Raw genomic sequence first — 22172 nt, 5'->3', positions numbered from 1 at the left:
ATTTATTTTAATAAAGCTATAAAATAATTTTAACAATAGTAGATTTTATTATTGTGTAGAGGAGGGTGGTATTGTATTCGTGTATAGAAAAAGGGGTTGAAAATAGAATTAAAAATAGACCTTAAATGGTATAGATGACACGCTACGGGTCAAGAAAGACTTTGTTATAAAGAAATATGACATGCATTTGTGTGTCATCTATTTATGATACACGCTTATGACACTTTACGACATGCAACGCTGTCAAGAAACTATGCCATAAATAAAGATGACAATTATTTGTGTGTCATAAATGCATGGAATGGTTTTAGTTTTTCTAAACATTTTTATATCATTAAAAAATGTTAATGTATTTCTAAACTTTGTTATAAATAAAGATGACAATTTTTTTGTAATTATTAACTAATAATTAATGTATTATAATACAAAATAAAATACACATATAGCAAAACAATCCATATCATTAAATACTAACATTACAAAGTTAACAATATTTTATACAATATTTCCTAAAATGATGTTTCGATACAAAATTTCTGATAAGCTTATCCAAGATTTCATCGGAAAATGAAGTTTGCCATAAAAGTCGATCATTCTTCACAAATTCCAACAAACGTGCCCGGTGCCTGTAGTACCCGCTTCAACAACCAAATTATGTAGCTATATCTTTTGGCAAAAAGTTCAACAATCCCTGTTAGTGCAAGAAACAGTGTTGATAGATGAATACTAGGAATGTTACAGTTAATTTTTTGTGAAATTGTACCTTGACAATGTTGAGAGGAATGTTATCACCAATTGTACCTTGAAAAATCTCAAATTATACATGTAATACAACAGAAAGTTAAATAGTACTTAAAAAAATGAAATACCTATATCGAAAACAATTTACCAAACAGGATAGTAGCATCAAGCCGTGCGTATAAAAATTCACGTTTGCTTAAACAAATAAACAATTATGATTGCAACATACGTTCTTATCAATAGAATTTACCAGGGGCCTGATGATCATATTTGCTTCAACTACCGTCTGTTAAATTATCAACAAATAAAGTTTACTAGTCAAAGGAAATACATATTTCTAGTCTTGCTGAGAAAATGAAAAATAATTCCAATGAACACACGTATCTTACCTGAATTTGCTCCTTGTTGTCAGCTGTGATGTTTGATATGGTCCAACATGCTTCTTTCTTAATACTCTTTGTGATTATTGGTCAACATATTTAGAAACAATACAAAGGCTTGACGATAGATGATATACATAAACACATCCATGCACGAGCAGGGTACCTAAGTTTGCATATCATAGTCCAGTATATGAATTGTAGTTTGTAAGCAAAATTGTAAATATTGAGGTTTGATAGGATACATATACTATCCCTAAAGATATGAAAACGTTTAAAAAGGGGGTGTAAGAAACTCACATTGAAATCGAAGCTAAACTTGTAATATAAGCCGAAAACATGATAACGAGACCTAAGCAACCGAAAGTGCATTAAAGAACTCGAAACGATTGAACTTCTTGAACTATAATTAAAACAAAAGTAAAATCTAACTAACGGGATTATAAACTTTAAACAATTTGATTTTAGTAATAAAGCATTATGTTACTATGTTTTATTAGCATTTTATAGCCTTCATATTATAATAATATATTTAAGTTTAATGAAATTTTAACGATGTTTAGTATTTAATAAGAGTTATGATAATTACAAGGCACAAGTTTTATATCGAAAAGTAAATATGTTATTTGATTAAAGTGAACGAATTAGAAGCTAACGAATTGTAAACTCATTTTAATACTACTTAATTATTATTAGTGAGGGGCTTTAATATTTATGGAATACGAATTTTCATTGTACAAATCTATCTCGAAAACATATTTATGTTAATGAATTAAAGTTAAAGAAATTAAAAGCATAAAGCTATTTTTTTTATGTTTAATGAATTATAAGCTAATGAATTAATGTTTAACGAATTAACGAATTAATATTACCGAAATAAAGTTTAATGGGCGAATTAATATTGTCGAGTTAACGATTTATTAATATTTATTAATTATAAGATTAATATCAAGTTTGAATGTTATAACGTTTACAAAATTTTGGTGTTTAACGATAAAGTTTTATTTTGAAAAAGAAGACGTTAACAAATTATAAAGTTTAACAAACAATAAATAAATATAAATGTTTAAAGAGTTTTAACGAAACTTTGACGTGTTTGGAAGATTGGTTTTTAGGTGAAAACTATAAAATAAATTTTATATTTGATTTTATTTGATTTATAATAAATCTATTTGGTTAAAAAAATAATTTTATTTGAATTATTATGATTTTTAAATAATTAAATTGATTTTTTAGCTAATAAGAAAATGATAAAACGCTATAAAAAATACTACAGGGGCTCGAACACGGGTCTATTGTCTGGCATCAAACAGACTTAACTAATAGACCAACGCTTATTGTTGTGACATAATTAGAAACAGAAATTATTTAAACACAATTTTAACCATCTTCCTCGTCACTAAACCCTAGATTCAATTCAAGAAAACCAGACCATGTTTGGTTAAATTACATTAGGTGTTTCGTTTATTGGGGCAAATCTAATCAGATGCATGCATTATTTACCTCAAATGGTGCCGGAAGAGTGGAGAAAAGGAGATGGCCGGAGACGAAATTGGCCGAACGATTTGAGTGAGATAGAGTATGTATTGGATGAAATTGATTGCAGGGACGAGTTTAGAATGATGTTTAGGATCTATTTATAGTGTCAATTGGAGCGTGTCATTGTTAATTAATAGGGCCGATTTTCCGGCGAGTAATACGAGATTAAATTATGATTTGAAACTGTTTTAGCGTAATTAGCATATTGGTTAAAGATTATTATCTACCCGTTACAACAATTTACTTGGTCAAACACGGAAAATATGGAGGATTTTAAGCTCGCCGGTGTCTTCTCCTTTCGCCGGAACTGGGCCGGGGCTAGGCCGACGGTAAAACGGGGGGTGGGGTTTGGGGTTGGGATTGATTTTAATTAAATATGTTTTTTTTATCAAAAGTTACACTTTAGATCCATGCTCTTTCATATTAGATTAAAATAGAAGTAAAAGTGTAGGTTACCAATTGAACCTTAATTTTTGAGATATTACTTAAACGAAATAAATTTATAAACATGGATAGTTTTCATTTATACCCGATTAGATTGCGAATTGTTTAAACGTTAAAATTCGGAGTTTTAATAATTGATCGAAAGTACTATAAAACGAACGAAGATGATGGAAAATTGTCGTGAATATAATATAAATGATGAACGAGTAAAAAAAACTATATCGAAACAACCAAACGGGTCGGTCTAACAAATTCAACTATGTAAGCAATGACGAAAAAGATACATACAATGAAAATTAATGTTATATATATATATAAACAAATCCAAAAATTTTAAATGGATCGGGTTTTCGGATTTGAATTGTAACGAATGTTTTAATTATTTTAATGGAAAATTGGTTTTTATTGGTTCCAACTATTTCATTTTTGTTGGCGCTGGTCCCAACTTTCATTTTGGCTGGCAACGGTCCCAACTTTCACATACGTTTCTTCTACCAGTCCGCGACTAACGGAGTACTAACTCCGTTATATCATTGCTGACGTGTCCATCCAACTTGTCAAAAAAATATTATGTGGCAGCCAATGTGGATATTATGTCTGTTTATGTTGATTATACTTAAGCCCTAATCTCTCTCCCAACTTTCATTCACTCTCAAGCCCTAATTCTCAAAATCCCCAAATTGATCACACCTCAATAAGCATTCTCCTTGATTATACGAGCTTCATCCGCCGGGTACTCCTAAACCCATTTTCCTTCAACTCAGCATCTGTCATCGCATCCACCTCAATTGAACCCGAATTAGTGGTAATTATGATCGGTTTGGTTCAGTTGTTGATTATGTGATCCATGGTTAAGCATGAGGCTCCAGGGTTGTTGTCGGATGCTGCGGAGATTATAAGGAGTGGTTTTGATGGGCGTTTGGTGATGGGGAAGATGCGAAGAGGGGTTTGGGATGTGGGTTTGGTGTATTGGTAGTGTTTGAGGTCAGGTGAGTGGGGGGTTGTTGACACGGTGAAGTTCAGAGAGTGAGCCATTGATGGTGGTTCGTGGAAGAAAAGTAGAGAGTTGAAGAAGACAACGAGGAGGTTTAGTATTGCTTGTTGTTGGAGAGGTTGAGTTTGACAAGTAGGCAGCCACGTCATTTGTTTTTGACAAGTTGGATGGACATGTCAGCAATGACATAACGGAGCTAATACTCTGTTAGTCGCGGACTGGTGGAAGAAACGTATGTGAAAGTTGATGGTGGTTCGTGGAAGAAAAGTAGAGAGTTGAAGAAGACAACGAGGAGGTTGAGTATTGCTTGTTGTTGGAGAGGTTGAGTTTGACAAGTAGGCAGCCACGTCATTTGTTTTTGACAAGTTGGATGGACATGTCAGCAATGACATAACGGAGCTAATACTCTGTTAGTCGCGGACTGGTGGAAGAAACGTATGTGAAAGTTGATGGTGGTTCGTGGAAGAAAAGTAGAGAGTTGAAGAAGACAACGAGGAGGTTGAGTATTGCTTGTTGTTGGAGAGGTTGAGTTTGACAAGTAGGCAGCCACGTCATTTGTTTTTGACAAGTTGGATGGACATGTCAGCAATGACATAATGGAGTTAATACTCCGTTAGTCGCGGACTGGTGGAAGAAACGTATGTGAAAGTTGGGACCATTGCCAGCCAAAATGAAAGTTGGAACCAGCACCGATTAAAATGAAATAGTTTGTACCAATAAAAACTAATTTTCCTATTATTTTAATTCCCTGCGCTACTTTGGAATGCATGCAAATTCAATTTGAAATTCTTTGTAGTTTTAATTATTTTTGTTACTGTTGTTATTACAGTTGAAGCACGACAGACAAACTCTTTTTAAAGTAAGTCAAAACAAGATATAGTTCAAATTGTGCTTCTTCTTGTCTATTTTACTTTATATTCTAACTTATTAATTATAGTGGCATAATGCTTTCTTTTGAATTATGGCTCCTTGCACTTTGAAGCTCAATTTTCCGCCATTAGAAGAATTTTGGTTGTTTATAATATTTATTTAACCATGCGATATTTTTGAATTTATTAAAATATATTTTGTTAAGTTTTAAGGTTATGGAAGAGGTCCCTACAACTTGAAATGTTAAATTTAATTTCTGCCTTTAGAACCTGAAATTCTAGGCAGGAAAGCAAAAGTATGGGTGGCAAAACAAACCTAAATTGGTTGTTTTGAGTTAATTTGGATAACTTCTAAATTTGGAATGAGTTAGAATGGATCAAAAGAATTTTATAAGAAGGTCAAGATGAGTTAAAAAAATGCTAGTGACTTTTGGTTATGGGTTAGAATGAGTTTGTTTATGAGTTAGAATGGACTAAATTAAACAACTTCCATACAATTTTATTTCAAACAAAATCCACGAAACCGTAAAATCGAAACAGATAACATTGAAACTGAATAGATACCAAAAAAATATAAAAAAAATAAAGCAAAACTGAACCCAAAAAAACCGAACCTGAACCGAGACAACACCGAGTTTTTTTTAATAAATGTGGACGGCGGGGAAAACATTTTCGTTATTTTACTTTCTGCGTTTTTGATTTATATTTTGAAGTATTAATTTTTTAGAATAGTATTTTTGAGAGGTTTTTGTAACCCTTTGTATTTTAACCTTACTTAGGTCAAGATCGATTAACTTTATCTATCTTTATCCATACACATCCTAACCCTTTGTTTTAAAACTCCATCTTAACCCATACTCATCCTGACCCAAACTCATTCTAACCCATCACCAAAGCCAACCCAACCCAACCCATTTATATTACCACCTCTAAGCAAAAGTATGTATTTTATTTACGGTTCAAATTTTGTGACATCCCACATCGGTTGGGAAGGAGAACAAAGCCTTCTTTATAAGGAGGTGGATACCTTCTCTATCATAACGCGTTTTGGGCGCTTCATGGTAGTGGATGAGAGGAGAACTCCACAGTTAAGCGTGCTCAGGTGGAAGTAGTATCAGGATGGGTGACCTCTTGGGAAGTCTCCACCTGGGCAACCAAAAGCAAATCAGTGAGGCGATGGTGGTACGTCCCGTCCAAAGCGGACAATATTATGATGCGGCGGTAGCTGGGCTGTTACAAATTTTTGGGGGAGTGACTGCAAAATTTGGTATACACTTGCAGCTAAAGTAGAATTGGAAAAGTTACATTTTTTTAACTGCGTTTTGACTCCATGGTAAGCCATTCGATCAACAAATTAGCTATACACAAGTTCGAGCCCTGATTAGTTTGACGCCCTCGTGATTCAAGCCTAGGACATTTCCAGGAGAAAACTGTTAAATGGAAAATCCCGGGACCATGAGACGAGAGGCTTAATGACAAAATGGAATGAGTAATAAATTTGAAATTATGTTAATAAAGTATGAAAAGTTTTCAGTGACTCCAACATGTAACATACTTTTACACAGATAAGTGGTTAATTGTAAGAAGACAAAACATACGTTCAAAGTTGGGAAAAATCCTTAAAATAGCCCATCTACAAAATGAGATTCCAACTTTCTACCCTAAACTTAATATTTTCAAAAATGACCATCTCTAACTCATCTTTGATCATGTATTAGGAAATCTAACGCGTCTTTGACGACATGTTAGCATAACACGTCGTCAAAGACGCGTTGAATTTCCTAACACATGGTTAAAGACGCTAACACGTCAAAGGCGCATTAGATTTCCTAACACATGGTTAAAGATACCTATACACATATGTATACTATCATTTAATCTCTAGTTACGTAATGTACACATATGTACATTATCATTTATCTTAAATTATACATGTGTGTATAGGAAAAAACATGTGTGTACATATTAAAAAAACCCATTTTTTTTCTTTTTAATTCGTATTATACCTATACACATATGTATACTTTCATTTAATCTCTAGTTATGTAATGTACACATATGTACATTATCATTTACCTTAAAATATACATATGTGTATAGGAAAAAAACATGTGTGTACATATATGTATATATTATACATATATGTATAATTTAACTAAACCGAGAATTTTTTTTACGTTTTTTTTATTTTTATTTTTTAGAAACCAGGGTGAAAAATAAGAACTTTGGTTTTTTTACTTTTTTTATATTTGTGTTTTTTTTGTTTTATGATTTTTTTTATTTTTGGGTTTTTTTGTGGTCCAAAATGGTTCTCATAGTTCTCAATTCTCAAAAAGTAATCACATGATCCTGATCCTATACATACACATATATATATATATATATATAGGGAGAGGATCAAGAGAAAACTCACCTTTAAAGAGAAAACTTAAAAACTTCTAAAGAATTATTTTTAATTAAAAATAAAAAAATATTTTCAAAATTCTATTTTAGCCATTATTCTTATATTTCACTCGAAAAATATAAAAAAATAAAATAAATTAAAAAAAAACCGTTGTAATGCACATACATATTACTGTGCGATACCGTTGTATTACACATGTGTATTACTATGTATTTTTGAGTTTAATAGTGTTTTATTGCATATATTCAATATTTGTGTATTGTATATGTGTAGTAGTGTTGTATTATATGAAAAAAAATAATAATAAAATAAAAGTCGATGTGGTGCACATGTGCGTTAATGTTGTATTACACATACGTACTAATGTGTATTCGATGTGTATATTAGTCTTATATTGTATATATACAATAGTGTGTATCAAATATGTGCAATAGTGTTGTATTCTATGCAATACAAACACTTTTGCATATATGCAGTGCACACTATACCGACGAGGTTACCGACAAGTGTTTTTTTTTGAACCAATAACAACATATAAGAATAATGGAAAAAAAAGAAACTTCAAAAAAAAAAAATTTAAAAAAGTTAAAAATAGTTTTTTAGAAGTTTTTAAGTTTTCTCTTTAAGAGGAGTTTTCACTAGAACCCACCTCTATCTCTCTCTCTCTCTCTCTATATATATATATATATATATATACATATATACTTACTTGGGAGCCTAGTGTGGTTGAGTCTGTTCCCATATCTCCCACTTAAGAAGAAAATCAAGGTTCTGACGAGAAGACAAATGCAGAAGCTGTTCAAAATGAAAACTGCTTAAAATGATGCTTCTGGCAACACCGATTCTAATCATGTTCCAGCAATTGTTGTGCCTTTCTATGAGAATCTGTGGGGTGGTCCCTTTGATCAAGAGCATCTCGTTGATCAACCAGAAGCAAATGAACCTAAAGTGGATGTTCTAGTCAACGCGCCAGCTATTTTCCATCCTGTTGGAAGTTTGTCTGTGGAACTTCAAGTCACACCAGTTGAGCATGTCGACTCGATTCCTCAATTACCGATTCATCGGCGACACTCGACTGAGAACGTTATCGGAGATCCATCGGCCGGCATCCAAACACGTAGCACATCTGGTAACATTAACAGGTGTCTCTTTGCATGGTTTATTTCACAAGTGGAGCCCAAGGATTACAGAGTTGCATTGAAGGAGAATTCTTGGGTAGATGCCATGCAAAAAGAGCTGATATAGTTCAAGAAGCTAAGGGTTTGGAAACTGGTCAAGAAGCCAGAAAATAAGAAGCCAATCGAAACAAAGTGGGTGTTCCGGAATAAGAAGGATGACAAGGGAGTTATCATAAGAAACAAAGCCCGGCTAGTTGTACAAGGTTTGTCGCAGCGTGAGGGTCTTAATTACAATGAAGTTTATGCACCCGTGGCCAGATTAGAGGCAATACGTATCTTTTTGGCCTACGCTTCGTATATGAATTTCAAAGTCTATTAGATGGACGTGAAGACAGCCTTTTTGTATGGAAAAGTAAAAGAAGAAATTTACGTCAGGCAACCTCCAGGCTTTGAGGATCCGAATCATCCTGACCACGTTTACTGTCTTGACAAAGCACTTTATGGGGGATGTCATCTTGACCGAAAGTCAACATCAGGTGGATGCCAATTTCTGGGCGATAGGTTGATTTCATGGCAATGCAAGAAGCAAGTCACCATCCAGTTGCTGTTCCCAAGTCATTTGGATCCAGCATTAGCTGCTGGATTACGATTTCAATTTCTTTGACACCATGAATGTGATAATGAGGCTGCTGTTGCGATTGTTAAAAACCTGGTCCAACACTCAAAGACAAAACACATCGACATCCGAATGCATTTCATTCATGATTGTTTTGCTTGTAAGCTTGTCAACATCAAAAGAGTCCATTCTGATTTTAAATTTGCCGATCTCTTTACAAAAGCGTTTATTTGTGCTCGATTTCTATATCTCGTTGAATCCTTGGGCATGATTTCTTTTGAGTAAATTTTTCATATTTTATTTTAAAATTGTAAATATTTTTTTTAAAAAATATGTCACAATTTTAGAGGGAGAAAATGAGTTAACTTTAACTCAACAAAAAGATTTTAAATTTACTTTAAGAAAAACAAAATCAAGTCAGTTGACTTATTAAAAAGATTTTGTTATTATATTTCTTATATAATATTAATTTCATATTTACTTCTATCTTATTTTTGTTTTCATTTTATGTTTCAACTTCAAAATATTTATGAACATCCAAAAAGAATTGTCCCGCTTAGAGGGAGTCGGATATTTAAAATTTTCAAGTTCAGAATTTGATCCGACCTTATGGAAAATGATAGTACATTAGTTTATAATGATCCTATCGCATGAAAAGAGTAGATCAAAAGTCTACAAGGTTACTCATGGATGTGTATATAGGCTTGACAAACAAGTAAATGTCATGCGATGTAAACTTAATCTCTTGCCGGTGTTAGTGGCTATACATTTATGAAGCGGTTGCTTGATTCCGTTAAAGTCATATCCATGAAGGATGAAATGTAATTACACATGTCATACCCAAGTCTCTCTTTACCGGATCACAGTTGGCTTATGAAATCCATGTCAAATTTTAATTTTTTATTGAGTCAAGAAAAGCGTCAAGAAAAGAAAAGAAAAGAAGAATAAAAAGAGTCAGAAAATCATCTTCGCATTACCTACCTCACTATCCAGCCCATCCATCTTCGCATCACCAATCAAAGGTGAACTATGTCGACTTTGAGCTTAATAAAGGCCGGAAATTCAAGAATCTAAGAGAGATAGATTCGGCAACTAGAAAAAGAAGAGTGACGTGGAGGTATGCAGCTCCCAAAGACAGCCGGATTGTTTATCATGGAGAACCATTCACTCAAAATCTTCTCCATGATTTTATATGTTGGGAGCTGGATAATAAAACGGGAGAAGCTGTCATTCACTGCAAAACGATGGAAGACCTACGAGTGTTTGACGAGCACGAGCTGATGGGGCTAAGCAAAGAAGATATTCTGAAGCTCCACAACTCGCCCCTGACCACTGTTGAAGACATAGGCCGTCAGAACACCGACAAGATAGTTGATGCTTTCAACAAGTTCATCAAGAGACTTGTTGAGATTCCACTACCTAAAGACGGAATTCTGGAGTACGACACGGACGACTTCCAATACTAAAGACTAGAGGGAGATTATTGGGCCTCGTTTTGTTTATCGTTAAGTCTTTTGTATTGGTAGTTATCTTTTGGGCTTGTAGTTTGTATTTGTTTGTTATTGGGCCCAAGGCCTTGTTAAGAAGCCCATTGGGTATATGTGATATGAAATGCATTCTCATGCATGTTTTCTATAAATAGGGAAGCATGGCATGATAACAAAAGCTTTTTGATCAATTCTTCTCTTCTTGTTCTCTCTCACTCTCACACATAATAAGCCGAACATAAAACATAGGATCCAAGACCAAGGTGACTAGGTGTGATATTCCGCTAGCACCTTGTTTGTTTGATCCAAGATAGTTGTTAGATCCGAACCCCAAGTGGACCTACAGGATTGCTGACAGTCATGGTAACCAAAATGTTCGTGCAAGTTAATGACCTTGAGAAAGTTTGACAAATCGCCGATGAAATAGATATTATGTTGAAATCTAACAACAACGTTTTTTTTTGGATAGAGGGCTACAATATTGTTCTCTGTCTTATGTGAAAAAGTCTTTTGTTGAGCTGGCTCTTGATACACCCTAAAACATATGGTATGTATATTTGACCCATTACCTATTTGTGTTTATATGTTTTCACTTTTAATAACACCATCTGTGATTTTAGAGTGAAGACCATTTGATTGCTGCAGCAAATCAGGAAGTTCATGATCAGTATGTCGGGATAATTAAAAAAGCATGGTGCCAAGTTGGCACATGAGTGGGCATCAAAGGTTTGGATAACTTGTGTAGTTTACCAAAGTTAGGGACTAAGAGATCGAGCTAGGTCTGACCGTACCACATGACCATTCGTCTACTTTAATATTTTGTGTATTTGTCAATTTATGGGCCACATTTATCTTCTACATTTCTAGCTTTCTTTTTTAACGAAACATTTTGATTTATCTATCTCTTGTGGACATACCATAACCCAAGTCGGAGCTGTGTTCTTTTCTTTTCATTTTCACTTTCTTTCCTTTTTTCCTTTCCTTTCCATCCAATTCTTTCCAATTTGGAAAGAAAATAAACCCATCCAATTTACCCTTCATTTGTTTCATTTAAAGAAAGAAAAGAAAAGAAAGAAAAGAAATAACAAGGCAAATGAAGGGTAAGTTGGTTGGTTTTATTTTCTTTCCAAATTGGAAAGAATTGGATGGAAATGAAAGGAAAGGAAAAGAGGAAAGAAAAGTGAAAATGAAAAGAAAGGAAAGGAAAGGATTCCTTTCCTTTCTCTCTTAACTCAACTCGGGAACACAGCTCCGACTTGGGTTTTATGGTTTGTCCACAAGAGGTAGATAAATCAAAATGTTTCGTTAAAAATGAAAGCTAGAAATGTAGAAGATAAATGTGGCCCATAGATTGACTAATACACAAAATAATAAAGTAGACGAATGGTCATGTGGTACGACCAGACCTAGCTCGATCTCTTAAGCTATGTTCCCGAGTCTCATTAAATGAAAGAAAGGAAAGGAAATGGAGAGAAAGAAGTTGAGTGGTGTGTTCCTGAGTTTCATTAAAGGAAGGAAAGGAAAAGAAATAAGGAAACACGTGTTTCTGAGTTTCATTAAAGGAAAGAATTGAAAAGCAAGGAAAGGAAAAACAAGGCAAATGAAGGGTAAATTGGATGGGTTTATTTTCTTTCCAAATTGGAAAGAATTGGGTGGAAAGGAAGGGAAAAGAGCAAAGAAAGTGAAAATGAAAAGAAAGGAAAGGAAATGATTCCTTTCCTTTCTCTCCTTAACTCAACTCGGGAACACAGCTACCGACTTGGGTTATGGTTTGTCCACAAGAGGTAGATTAATCAAAATGTTTCGTTAAAAATAAAGCTAGAAATGTAGAAGATAAATGTGGCCCATAGATTGACTAATACACAAAATAATAAAGTAGACGAATGGTCATGTGGTACGGCCAGACCTAGCTCGATCTCTTAGTCCCTAACTTTGGTAAACTACACAAGGTGTCCGAACTGCTGACTGAGACTAACAATTCATTAGGAACAATGATCATCAACCATTCTCACATCACTCCAAAATATATCTAACCCCTTCTAAGTTACAGAAATTGTTTATACATCAAACCTTTGATGCCCACTCATGTGCCAACGTGGCGCCATGCTTTTTAATTATCCCGACATACTGATCATGAATTTCCTGCTTTGCTGCAGCAATCAAATGGTCTTCGCTCTAAAATCACAGAAGGTGTTATTGAAAGTGAAAACATATAAACACAAATAGGTAATAGGTCAAATATACATACCATGTGTTTTAGGGTGTATCCAAGAGTCAGCTCAACAAAAGACTTTTCACATGAGATAGAGAACAATATTGTAGCCCTCTATCCAAAAAAACGTTGTTAGATTTCAACATAATCTCTATTTCATCGGCGATTTGTCGAACTTTCTCAACGTCATCAACTTGCACGAACATTTTAGATACCATGACTGTCAGCAATCCCGTAGGTCCACTCGGGGTTCAGATCTAACAACTATCTTGGATCAAACAAACACGGTGCTAGCAGAATATCACACCTGGTCACATTGGTCTCGGATCCTATGTTTTATGTTTGGCTTTTTGTGTGTGAGAGTGAGAGAGAACAAGAAGAGAAGAATTGATCGAAAAGCTTTTGTTATCATGCCATGCTTCCCTGTTTATAGAAAACATGCATAAGAATGCATTTCATATCACATATGCCTAATGGGCTTCTTTACAAGGCCTTGGGCCCAATAACATACAAATACAAACTACAAGCCCAAAAGATAACTACCATTACAAAAGACTTAACGATAAAAAAAACGAGGCCCAACAATCTCCCTCTAGTTTTTAGTATTGGAAGCCGTCCGTGTCGTACTCCAGAATTCCGTCTTTAGGTAGTGGAATCTCAACAAGTCTCTTGATGAACTTGTTGAAAGCATCAACTATCTTGTCGGTGTTCTAACGGCCTATGTCTTCAACAGTGGGCATGGGCGAGTTATGGAGCTTCAGAATGTCTTCTTTGCATAGCCCCATCAGCTCGTGCTCGTCAAACACTTGTAGGTCTTCCATCGTTTTGCAGTGAATGACAGCTTCTCTCGTTTTATTATCCAGCTCCCAACAGATAAAATCATGGAGAAGGTTTGGAGTGAATGGTTCTCCATGATAAACAATCCGGCTGTCTTTGGGAGCCGCATACCTCCACGTCACTCTTTTTTTTCTTGTCGCCGAGTCGATCTCTCTCAGATTCTTGAATTTCCGGCCTTTATTAAGCTCAAAGTCGACATAGTTCAGCTTTGATTGGTGATGCGAAGATGGATGGGCTGAATAGTGAGGTAGGTAATGCGAAGATGATTTTTCTTTTTCTTTTTTTGTTTCTTTTTGTTTTTCTTTTCTTTACGTTTTTCTTGACTCAATAAAAATTTAATATTTGACACGGATTTCATATGACAATTGTGATCCGGTAAAGAGAGGCTTGGGTATGATATGTGTAATTACATTTCATCCTTCATTTTCCATAAGGTCGGATCAAATTCTTAACTTGAAAATTTTAAATATCCGACTCTATCTAAGCAGGAGCTCACTCTAAGCGGGACAATTCTTTTTGGATTTTCTTAAATATTTGATGTTGAAACATAACATGAAAACAAAAACAAGATAGGAGCAAATATGAAATTAATATTATATAAGAAATATAATAATAAAATCTTTTTGATAAGTCAACTGACTTGATTTTGTTTTTCTTAAAGTAAATTTAAAATCTTTTTGTTGAGTGAAAGTTAACTTATTTTCTCCTTATAAAATTGTGACATATTTTAAAAAAAATATTTACAATTTTAAAATAAAATATGAAAAATTTACTCAAAATAAATCATGCCTAAGGATTCAACGAGATATAGAAATCGGGCATGACTAAACGCTTTTGTAAAGAGATCGGCAAAGTTAAAATCAGAATGGACTCTTTTGATGTTGACAAGCTTACGAGCAAAACAATCACGAATGAAATGCATTCGAATGTCGATGTGTTTTGTCTTTGAGTGCTGGACCAGGTTTTTAACAATCGCAACAGCAGCCTCATTATCACATTTGATCGTGGTGTCAAAGAAATTGAATCCGTAATCCAGCAGCTGATGCTGGATCCAAATTACTTGGGAATAGCAACTGGATGGTGACTTACTTCTTGCATTGCCATGAAATCAACCTATCGCCCAGAAATTGGCATCCACCTGATGTTGACTTTCGGTCAAGATGACATCCCCTATAATCATTGTAATTGTATGTATGAAGTTCCAAAGGAGAATCTTTTGGATACAAGAGTCCTAACTGAGGTCTTCCTTTGAGGTATCTAAAAATACGTTTGACTGCAGTCATGTTAGATTCTCTCGGATCGGATTGATATCGAGCACACTGACAAATAGGGAACATAATGTCCGGTCTGTTTGCAGTGAGATACATCAGTGAGCCAATCATTGATCTATACATATGTTGATCGACTCGTTTTCCCGATGGATCAGGAGCGACAATCGGTCGTGTAGCGATTGGTGTCATAAATGCAGATGAATCCTTGAACCCAAACTTTTGAACAATGTCATGGACGTACTTCTCCTGATGAATCAAAGTCCCATCCGTCTTCTGTTTAACCTATAGACCCAGGAAGAAAGTCATTTCTCTTAAAGAACTCATCTCGAACCGCTTTTGCATGACCTCAGAAAACTCTTTGCACAAATTATCTGTTGATACACGTTTTGGTCGTCTCGGTCTTTATTAGTTTAATATTGTAATTAGTTTATAATGTAAGGGCTATTAATGTAAATATGCTCATTCGCTTTATTTTAAGTTACATTCGTTACCCTGTAACGAATGTATCACATTCGTATTAATGTAAGCTCATTCGTTAACCTAGCTTAACGAATGAGATAACGATGAAGGGCATTCGCTATAGTTAAATATATTAACGAATGGGGTTGTTCATTCGTTTGGTTTAAAGTAATGAATGACACATGCGTTAAGGGATAACTTAACGAATATGGTCATCTTCCTATATATACCTGTAAGCTTATTAGCTAATGAAACAGTTCTGATTATTATTCCTCTGAGTCGTTACTCTGCCCAAATTCCCTCTCAACACACACAGTGCACACACTTAATCGTATTAGACCTAATCGTATACCAAATCAACGAATAGCATGATGTCATCGAAGATCAAGATCTATATCAGGTTCTCTCAAGTGGTATCAGAGCCATTTGATCTGATCTTCGTGTTAATTCGTTGTCTAATCGTATTAATTCATCGTTCATTGAGTCAATTTGAGTATGAATTGATATGAACCGTGGTTGATTAAGTTCTGGTAAAACAGAGCTTCGGATTAATTGTAATTGGATTGTAATTAGGATTTTTCGTAAGGTAATTGGAACTGGTTATGGATGTTTGAGTTTGGATTAAGGTGAATTTGTTAGTTGATTGATTGAATTGATAGTAAATTGAGGTTTTGAATCGGTTGTTAATGGCTGGTGGTTATTTGGATAATTGAGGTCCAGATTTGAGTGTTGGTGATTACGGACCAGCATAGTAAGGATCGGATTTGGATTACGAGTCGTTTGATATAGGTTTTATTGATTTTGGACGAGTATGGACTAAGATCTGAATGTTTGAAGATTTGAATACTGATTCGTTAAACGGTTGAATACTGATTCGTTAACCTTCAACTGATCATTCGTTACACATTACCTTCGTCCTCACATTCGTTTAAGTCACATTTGTTCCTCTCAATCACTATTCGTTTAAGTTAAAAGCGAATCTATAACCTATTTTTTTCTAAAAGAGCTAAATAGGTTGTGTTTATAGCGCGCACACATGAAACATAATTAGACAAAAGTATTTTCAATATTAAGTATTTTTCATTTTAGAAATCTTAATATATGTATTACTATACATTATTTATTTAGTTATAATGTTATCGAGAATAATTTTTGTCAATATGTTTTTCGCCCCCTTAATATAAATGTCCAAGTTTCGTCACTGCTTACTACCAAGCTTAACAGGACTTGGGAACAAGTTAACACCTCTCCTGCTCCTCTGAAATACTTGGTCTGAACCTCCCTTTGGTTAGAATACCTTCTTTGCTACTTGAACTTGTTAAACAAGCTAAAAACAAGGTTTTACTTGATCTAGGATGTTTGGTATGATATTCAGATGTTGTTGAATGTTTATGGACATTCAAAACTTGATATTTATTGGCCTAAGCGAGTTCATGAGTTATCAATTGGGTTCTACCACGCTTAGGTCGATTTTTGCCACCTCTTGCTGACGGGGTGGTGAGACGGGCCGTCACAAAATGAGACAACTAGTCTCATCCACTTTAGACGAATGAGACACCCCACCACAAAATAATAGGCGTTTGTGACCCCGTCTCAAATAAAACTTAATACCTTGGTTTGCTTTGATACGGAGTGTCACAAATGAGCCGGTCCGTCTCATCTGAAATTTGAAAACTTGCAGATTCGACCTTGAACATTAAATTTCGGAAAATGACCAATTGATCCCTCAACTTCTAAAGTTAGTAAGAGAAAAAAAAGGCACGAAAGTTTTGGGAATGTTACACGATTAGTTGACACCATCACAGTCAAAGGGTTGTTGCCACAGTTAGATGGGATTTTGAGCTTTGAATGATGACCACTCAATCAAGTGCTAGACTAAGATGCAATCACGAGTAAAAGACCGATTAGGGTTGATCGAATAAATGAATAGCATACTCAATGATGTATTTCGAAGAATCACGAAAATCAAGAGTGACTCAAATGGTAGATGGATGAACCATATGGATGCACATGGTGGTGGAGTAATAAGTCAAGGATTTGAAAGGTGAAAAATATGTGCACCTTCATTGTCGTGTTGCTTGGATTCAAAGGTCAAGGCCGGGCTCGGGAGGATTGCTAAAATCTGGGACACGACATTCAAGAAAAGAAATGGGTTATTGACCACTTTAACCATACCTAAAAACATTATGGATTTGCACCCGATTTGTACACTAGTAATCATCAGTTGTCCTGAAAAAGTTATTTAGGAGTATTTATGATAACTTGTTGGTGTATTTCATGGGCTATAAATTAACAAGCTTTTGAACATGGTGGTACCCGTTTCCGATAATGGAAGTTATCAAAGTGAAAGTTTTTATTGGTAAAAAATATGGTGAAAGGTCAACTATTAAAATGGTCCAATTAGTTTAATTTATTCTCATCGGTTTATTATTGTAAGGCTTAATGTAGTGGCTATTAGGAGAGGGCGTCAATGAGGGCCATGTCACCCTTTAACGCCCCAAAACCACTACGCAACTGTTAAAAGAGGGTGCCAAAGAGGAATTTGCCAACGGTTTAACGGGGTGATAGGTGGGGTCCATCCCCATTAACTGCTCGATCACACAATTTTGTTTTCTTTTTAATTTTTTAATATAAATTTTAGTTAAAGCCACTACACCAAAGTGAAAGGTTGGCTAGTTAAAACCTCACCGCCCAAAGTGAAAGGTTGGCTAGTTAAAACCTCACCGCCTATATGGCAGTAACGTGACGCTTTAACTTATATCATATATTCTAACTACGATAGGTCTAACAATTTTGCACCATCTTTAACAGCAAAATTATGTTGATTCTTTCCAATCTCTTCATACATGTCAAACATACTTATCTATACATATATGATAGGTATATGCATACACATGTTTTTAAACAATACATTCGTTACCTAGAAATTATCAAATAAAATATGAAAGAGAAAACCAGAAAGATTATATGATTGCATTAACTCATCATCTAAACAAATGACGTCCAATGGATTTACATCAGTATTGAAACTTTTTCTGTAAGATTTCTACATTTGCATAAACGTTTAACCTCATGCAGATGTGCTTATTATTGTGTAAAACATGAAACACAATTAATGTTTATCATCACCATGTGTGCTACTTGTTTCTGTATTTTGTTGATCCCCATGCCATGTCCAGACTATGTCTTTTAAAGAAGGTTTCAATTCTTGATCACAGAAATTTTCATATTCTATGGTGTCTCCAGCTAACTTCTTCATCTCCACCATGTGAAAAGATGGAGTTACCTCAAATATCTCTGCATTTATGGCTAACTGTCCCTTTCTCCCTTCCTTGTGCCCTTTCATCCTTACGGTCCCATCCGGAGTTTGCATTATCTGAAATTGCTCCGTTGAAGCCACTTCTTCCAGTTTCGAAACGATTGCTGATGCTGTTTCTTTGGTCGTGAAACGAGCCTCAGGTTTCTTACTTTGACCGTCGTCTTCGAATAAACCAGAAAGATTAAACCCTTGAGATAGCGATATGATATCGAATGCGTTCATGCTAGTAGTAGTCGGCTTCAAAGTACTCATAGAGGAACTTTTTCTAATTGCTCTATCTTCTAGTGCTTTGAGATCACTACAACTAGAATTTGGACTTTCCGTAAACTTGAACCAGTTTTCGTCGTCACGAACACTTCGCGGTATATAGCGGGTCTCAATCTTCTTGAATCCCTTTTGAAACCAAGGATTTTGCATGATTTTAGCTAGTGAAACCCTTGTGGTTGGATTGGGATCTAGAATTCTCGAAAGGAGTTTCTTGACCTCAGGATGGAACCAATGTGGGCATTTGAATTCTCCTTTACTAATTTTCTTGTACATTCCCATTAAATTGGCATCACTAAAGGGAAGATAACCTGCAAGCAAAACAAACAAGATCACCCCACATGACCATATATCCGCCTTTTCGCCATCATAACCTTTCTTGTGAATAACCTCAGGTGAAACATAAGCCGGTGTCCCACACGTCGTGTGCAAAAGACCATCAAGCCTTTTAGAATCAACCAAAGCACTTAATCCAAAATCAGAAATTTTAAGGTTTCCAAATTCGTCAAGGAGGAGGTTTTCTGGCTTGAGATCACGATGGTAGACACCGCGACTATGACAGAAATCGACTGCTGCAACTAATTGTTGGAAATATTTTCTAGCTGCTTCCTCTTTCAACCTCCCTTTTGCAATCTTACTAAAAAGCTCGCCGCCCTTAACATATTCAATTGCAAAATAAATCTTAGTCTTGCTAGCCATAACCTCATAAAGCTGAACAACATTCGGATGCCTAACGAGCTTCATCACGGAGATTTCTCTTTTGATTTGATCAATCAAACCATTCTGCATCACTTTCTCTTTGTCAATCACCTTCACCGCAACACTTTTACCAGTCTTTATGTTTCGGGCATGGTAGACCTTTGCAAATGTGCCCTGACCAAGCAATTTTCCTAGCTCGTAGCGCTGCATCAATATTTTCCCCTTCTTGTTTACTTCCATATCCACAACTCTATCTTTCTCCCTTTCAGATTTATGAGAACCCAAAAGATTAAAAGCAACGTCAATATATCAAGACTTACAAGAAATTCAAGGTTAATTAGATAACCATGAAATAAATGTGATCAAGGGGCTACAAGAAATTAGGACCTTGCCTCCATTTGAAGAGGTGCTAAATATAATGTTTCCCCTTGAGATCTAAAAGCACACAAAGCATCATATCATCAATCAAAATGAATTCTGAGGAAAAAGTAGAATGATTGGTTGAGATTGTGACCAATAAAAGTGATTATGGAATTAGGGTCCTATTTATAGTAAGTTCCACCTCGTTGTGAAACAAACAAAAGAATTCTCGCCTTAGAGTGTGTTGAAATGAGGATAATATGTGGTTGTGAAAGCAAGGGCCCCTTCACAACCAACAATGGTGTCTATAGTTTGTAAGAACCGTGAATAATAAACACAGTAAACTGAATCAAAAGGTAGTATTTTTGGTATGTAAACATCATTTTTTTGGATCTTTGTGAAACTAATAGGTTTATTAATATATCTTTACTTCTATTTTGTTGTATAGCGGTAGAACCTGATGTCCTTCACTGACTGCTTTTCAAATAGTGACACTTCTAATGTGTCAATAAGCAATTTCACATAAATTACGCTAATTATCAATGCACTGGTCTTATTTTCAGTAAATTTGATGAAAGATGGACAATCTGACCTGAACACCTTCAATGATGCACGGGACAATCTTTAAAACACCATATATTAAAGAGTGATTTTATAAAACCTCACCCATTTCATATTATTTTAAGGGAAAATTCTCAAAATAAGCGTTTATGAAAAACAAATTTCTAGTTTTAGGTACCATTTGTAAAAAATTCCTGAAATATGTATTATAAACTAGTTGTGACGAGTAGTTTGTAAAACCAATTAGAACTTGGCACGTGCCCTTAAACTAACCGTAACGAGCACGTTCACTAATCAATTACTAGTCACGACTAAATAAGTTTCATGCCTCGTAATCAACTCTCACGAGTAATTCATAAGTCCTTAGCCGCGACGAGTAGACTATAAGGTTAAACTAGTCGCGACGATTTAACTACTAATAAACTACTCGTGTAGGGAATGTAGACCAGGTAAACTAGTCGTCGCGACTAAATGACTTATGAATTACTTGTTGGTTGTTGGTGTTGATTACGAGGCATGAAACTTATTTAGTCGTGACGAGTAAATGATTAGTGAACGTGTTTGTTACGGTTAGTTTAAGGACACGCGACAACTTTTAACTGCTTCTACAAACTACTCGTCACGACTAGTTTATAATACCTATTTCTATAACTTTTGCAAATGATACCTAAAACTAGAAATTTATTTTCATAAATGTTTATTTTATTTTAACAACATAGTGCATTGTCCAATAAAATCTCCTTTGTGGAATCTTCATATTTTGGTGGAATCCTTAGTTACTTTTATATGCTACATGGGACCAAAGTGCTCTAGATCACATAATGTTACTCCTCACAAATTTACACACATTCTTAGCAGTCAGGTTAATATTTCAACTCATCTATAACTCCGCAGAAAAAAAAAACATGGGTTCTAAATTTTTTTTACTAGATTTACAATACTTAAGTAGATCCTTAAAGCCAATGAGCTTTAGCTCAACTAGCATTGGAGAAGAAGTAAAGGTTTTGGCTGGAGATTGTAAGGTCTCAAGTTCGAATCCAATCACAACCGAATTTTACCGTAGTGAAAGGGGTTTCTCTAAAACATAAGATAGTGAGCTTAGGTTACCTAGCTATGTCTGTGATCATGGACATATGGGTTCACCTTATACCATTGTGTTACCCCAAAAAAAGTTTTAAAAAAAGGGGGCAAATTGGAATAATAATCCAAACCTTTGTGTATTAGCCGATAGTATTCCCAACTTTAAAAATCACTACTAACGGTCCCAACTTTCAACTATTTATGTCTCAATGGACCTCCGTTAAAGTTGAGACCGCTAGCAGTAATTTTTAAAGTTCGAATTATTATCGGCCAATAGACAAAAGTTGGGATTATTTATTTCTCATTTGTCAAAAAAAAGTAGATCCCTCAAAAGTAGAGTTTCTTACCAAAACGGGTGAAGAGGAAAAAATATTTACCAAAATAGGTTAAGTTACTCTTTTCTCACTCTTACATTGCATTCTTGAGTTTTTTATTTAAGAGTCTGGAAAAGAAAAAATGAAAAAAAATTTCTTTTTTCATTCTTGAGTTTTTTCATTAAAAGAAAATAAAGAGAATTG

At 34.8% G+C, this 22172-nt stretch overlaps 1 protein-coding gene across 1 annotated transcript; it reads right to left on the bottom strand.

The window, feature by feature from the left end:
- Positions 1–18483: 18483 nt before the first annotated feature.
- LOC143549784 (CBL-interacting serine/threonine-protein kinase 20-like) lies at positions 18484–19981 on the bottom strand. Its single transcript, XM_077040595.1, has one exon. The coding sequence runs from the start codon at positions 19891–19893 to the stop codon at positions 18484–18486; it is 1410 nt and encodes a 469-aa protein (XP_076896710.1). The 5' UTR covers positions 19894–19981.
- Positions 19982–22172: the final 2191 nt, after the last annotated feature.

The sequence above is a fragment of the Bidens hawaiensis genome, unplaced genomic scaffold, assembly GCF_021521415.1.
Source record: "Bidens hawaiensis isolate Kalapana, Puna unplaced genomic scaffold, B.hawaiensis_p1.1 tig00015777_1, whole genome shotgun sequence".
Taxonomy (NCBI): Eukaryota; Viridiplantae; Streptophyta; class Magnoliopsida; order Asterales; family Asteraceae; genus Bidens; species Bidens hawaiensis.
Note: the sequence above shows the minus strand (reverse complement) of the source record. Positions and strands in the feature narration are given on the sequence as shown.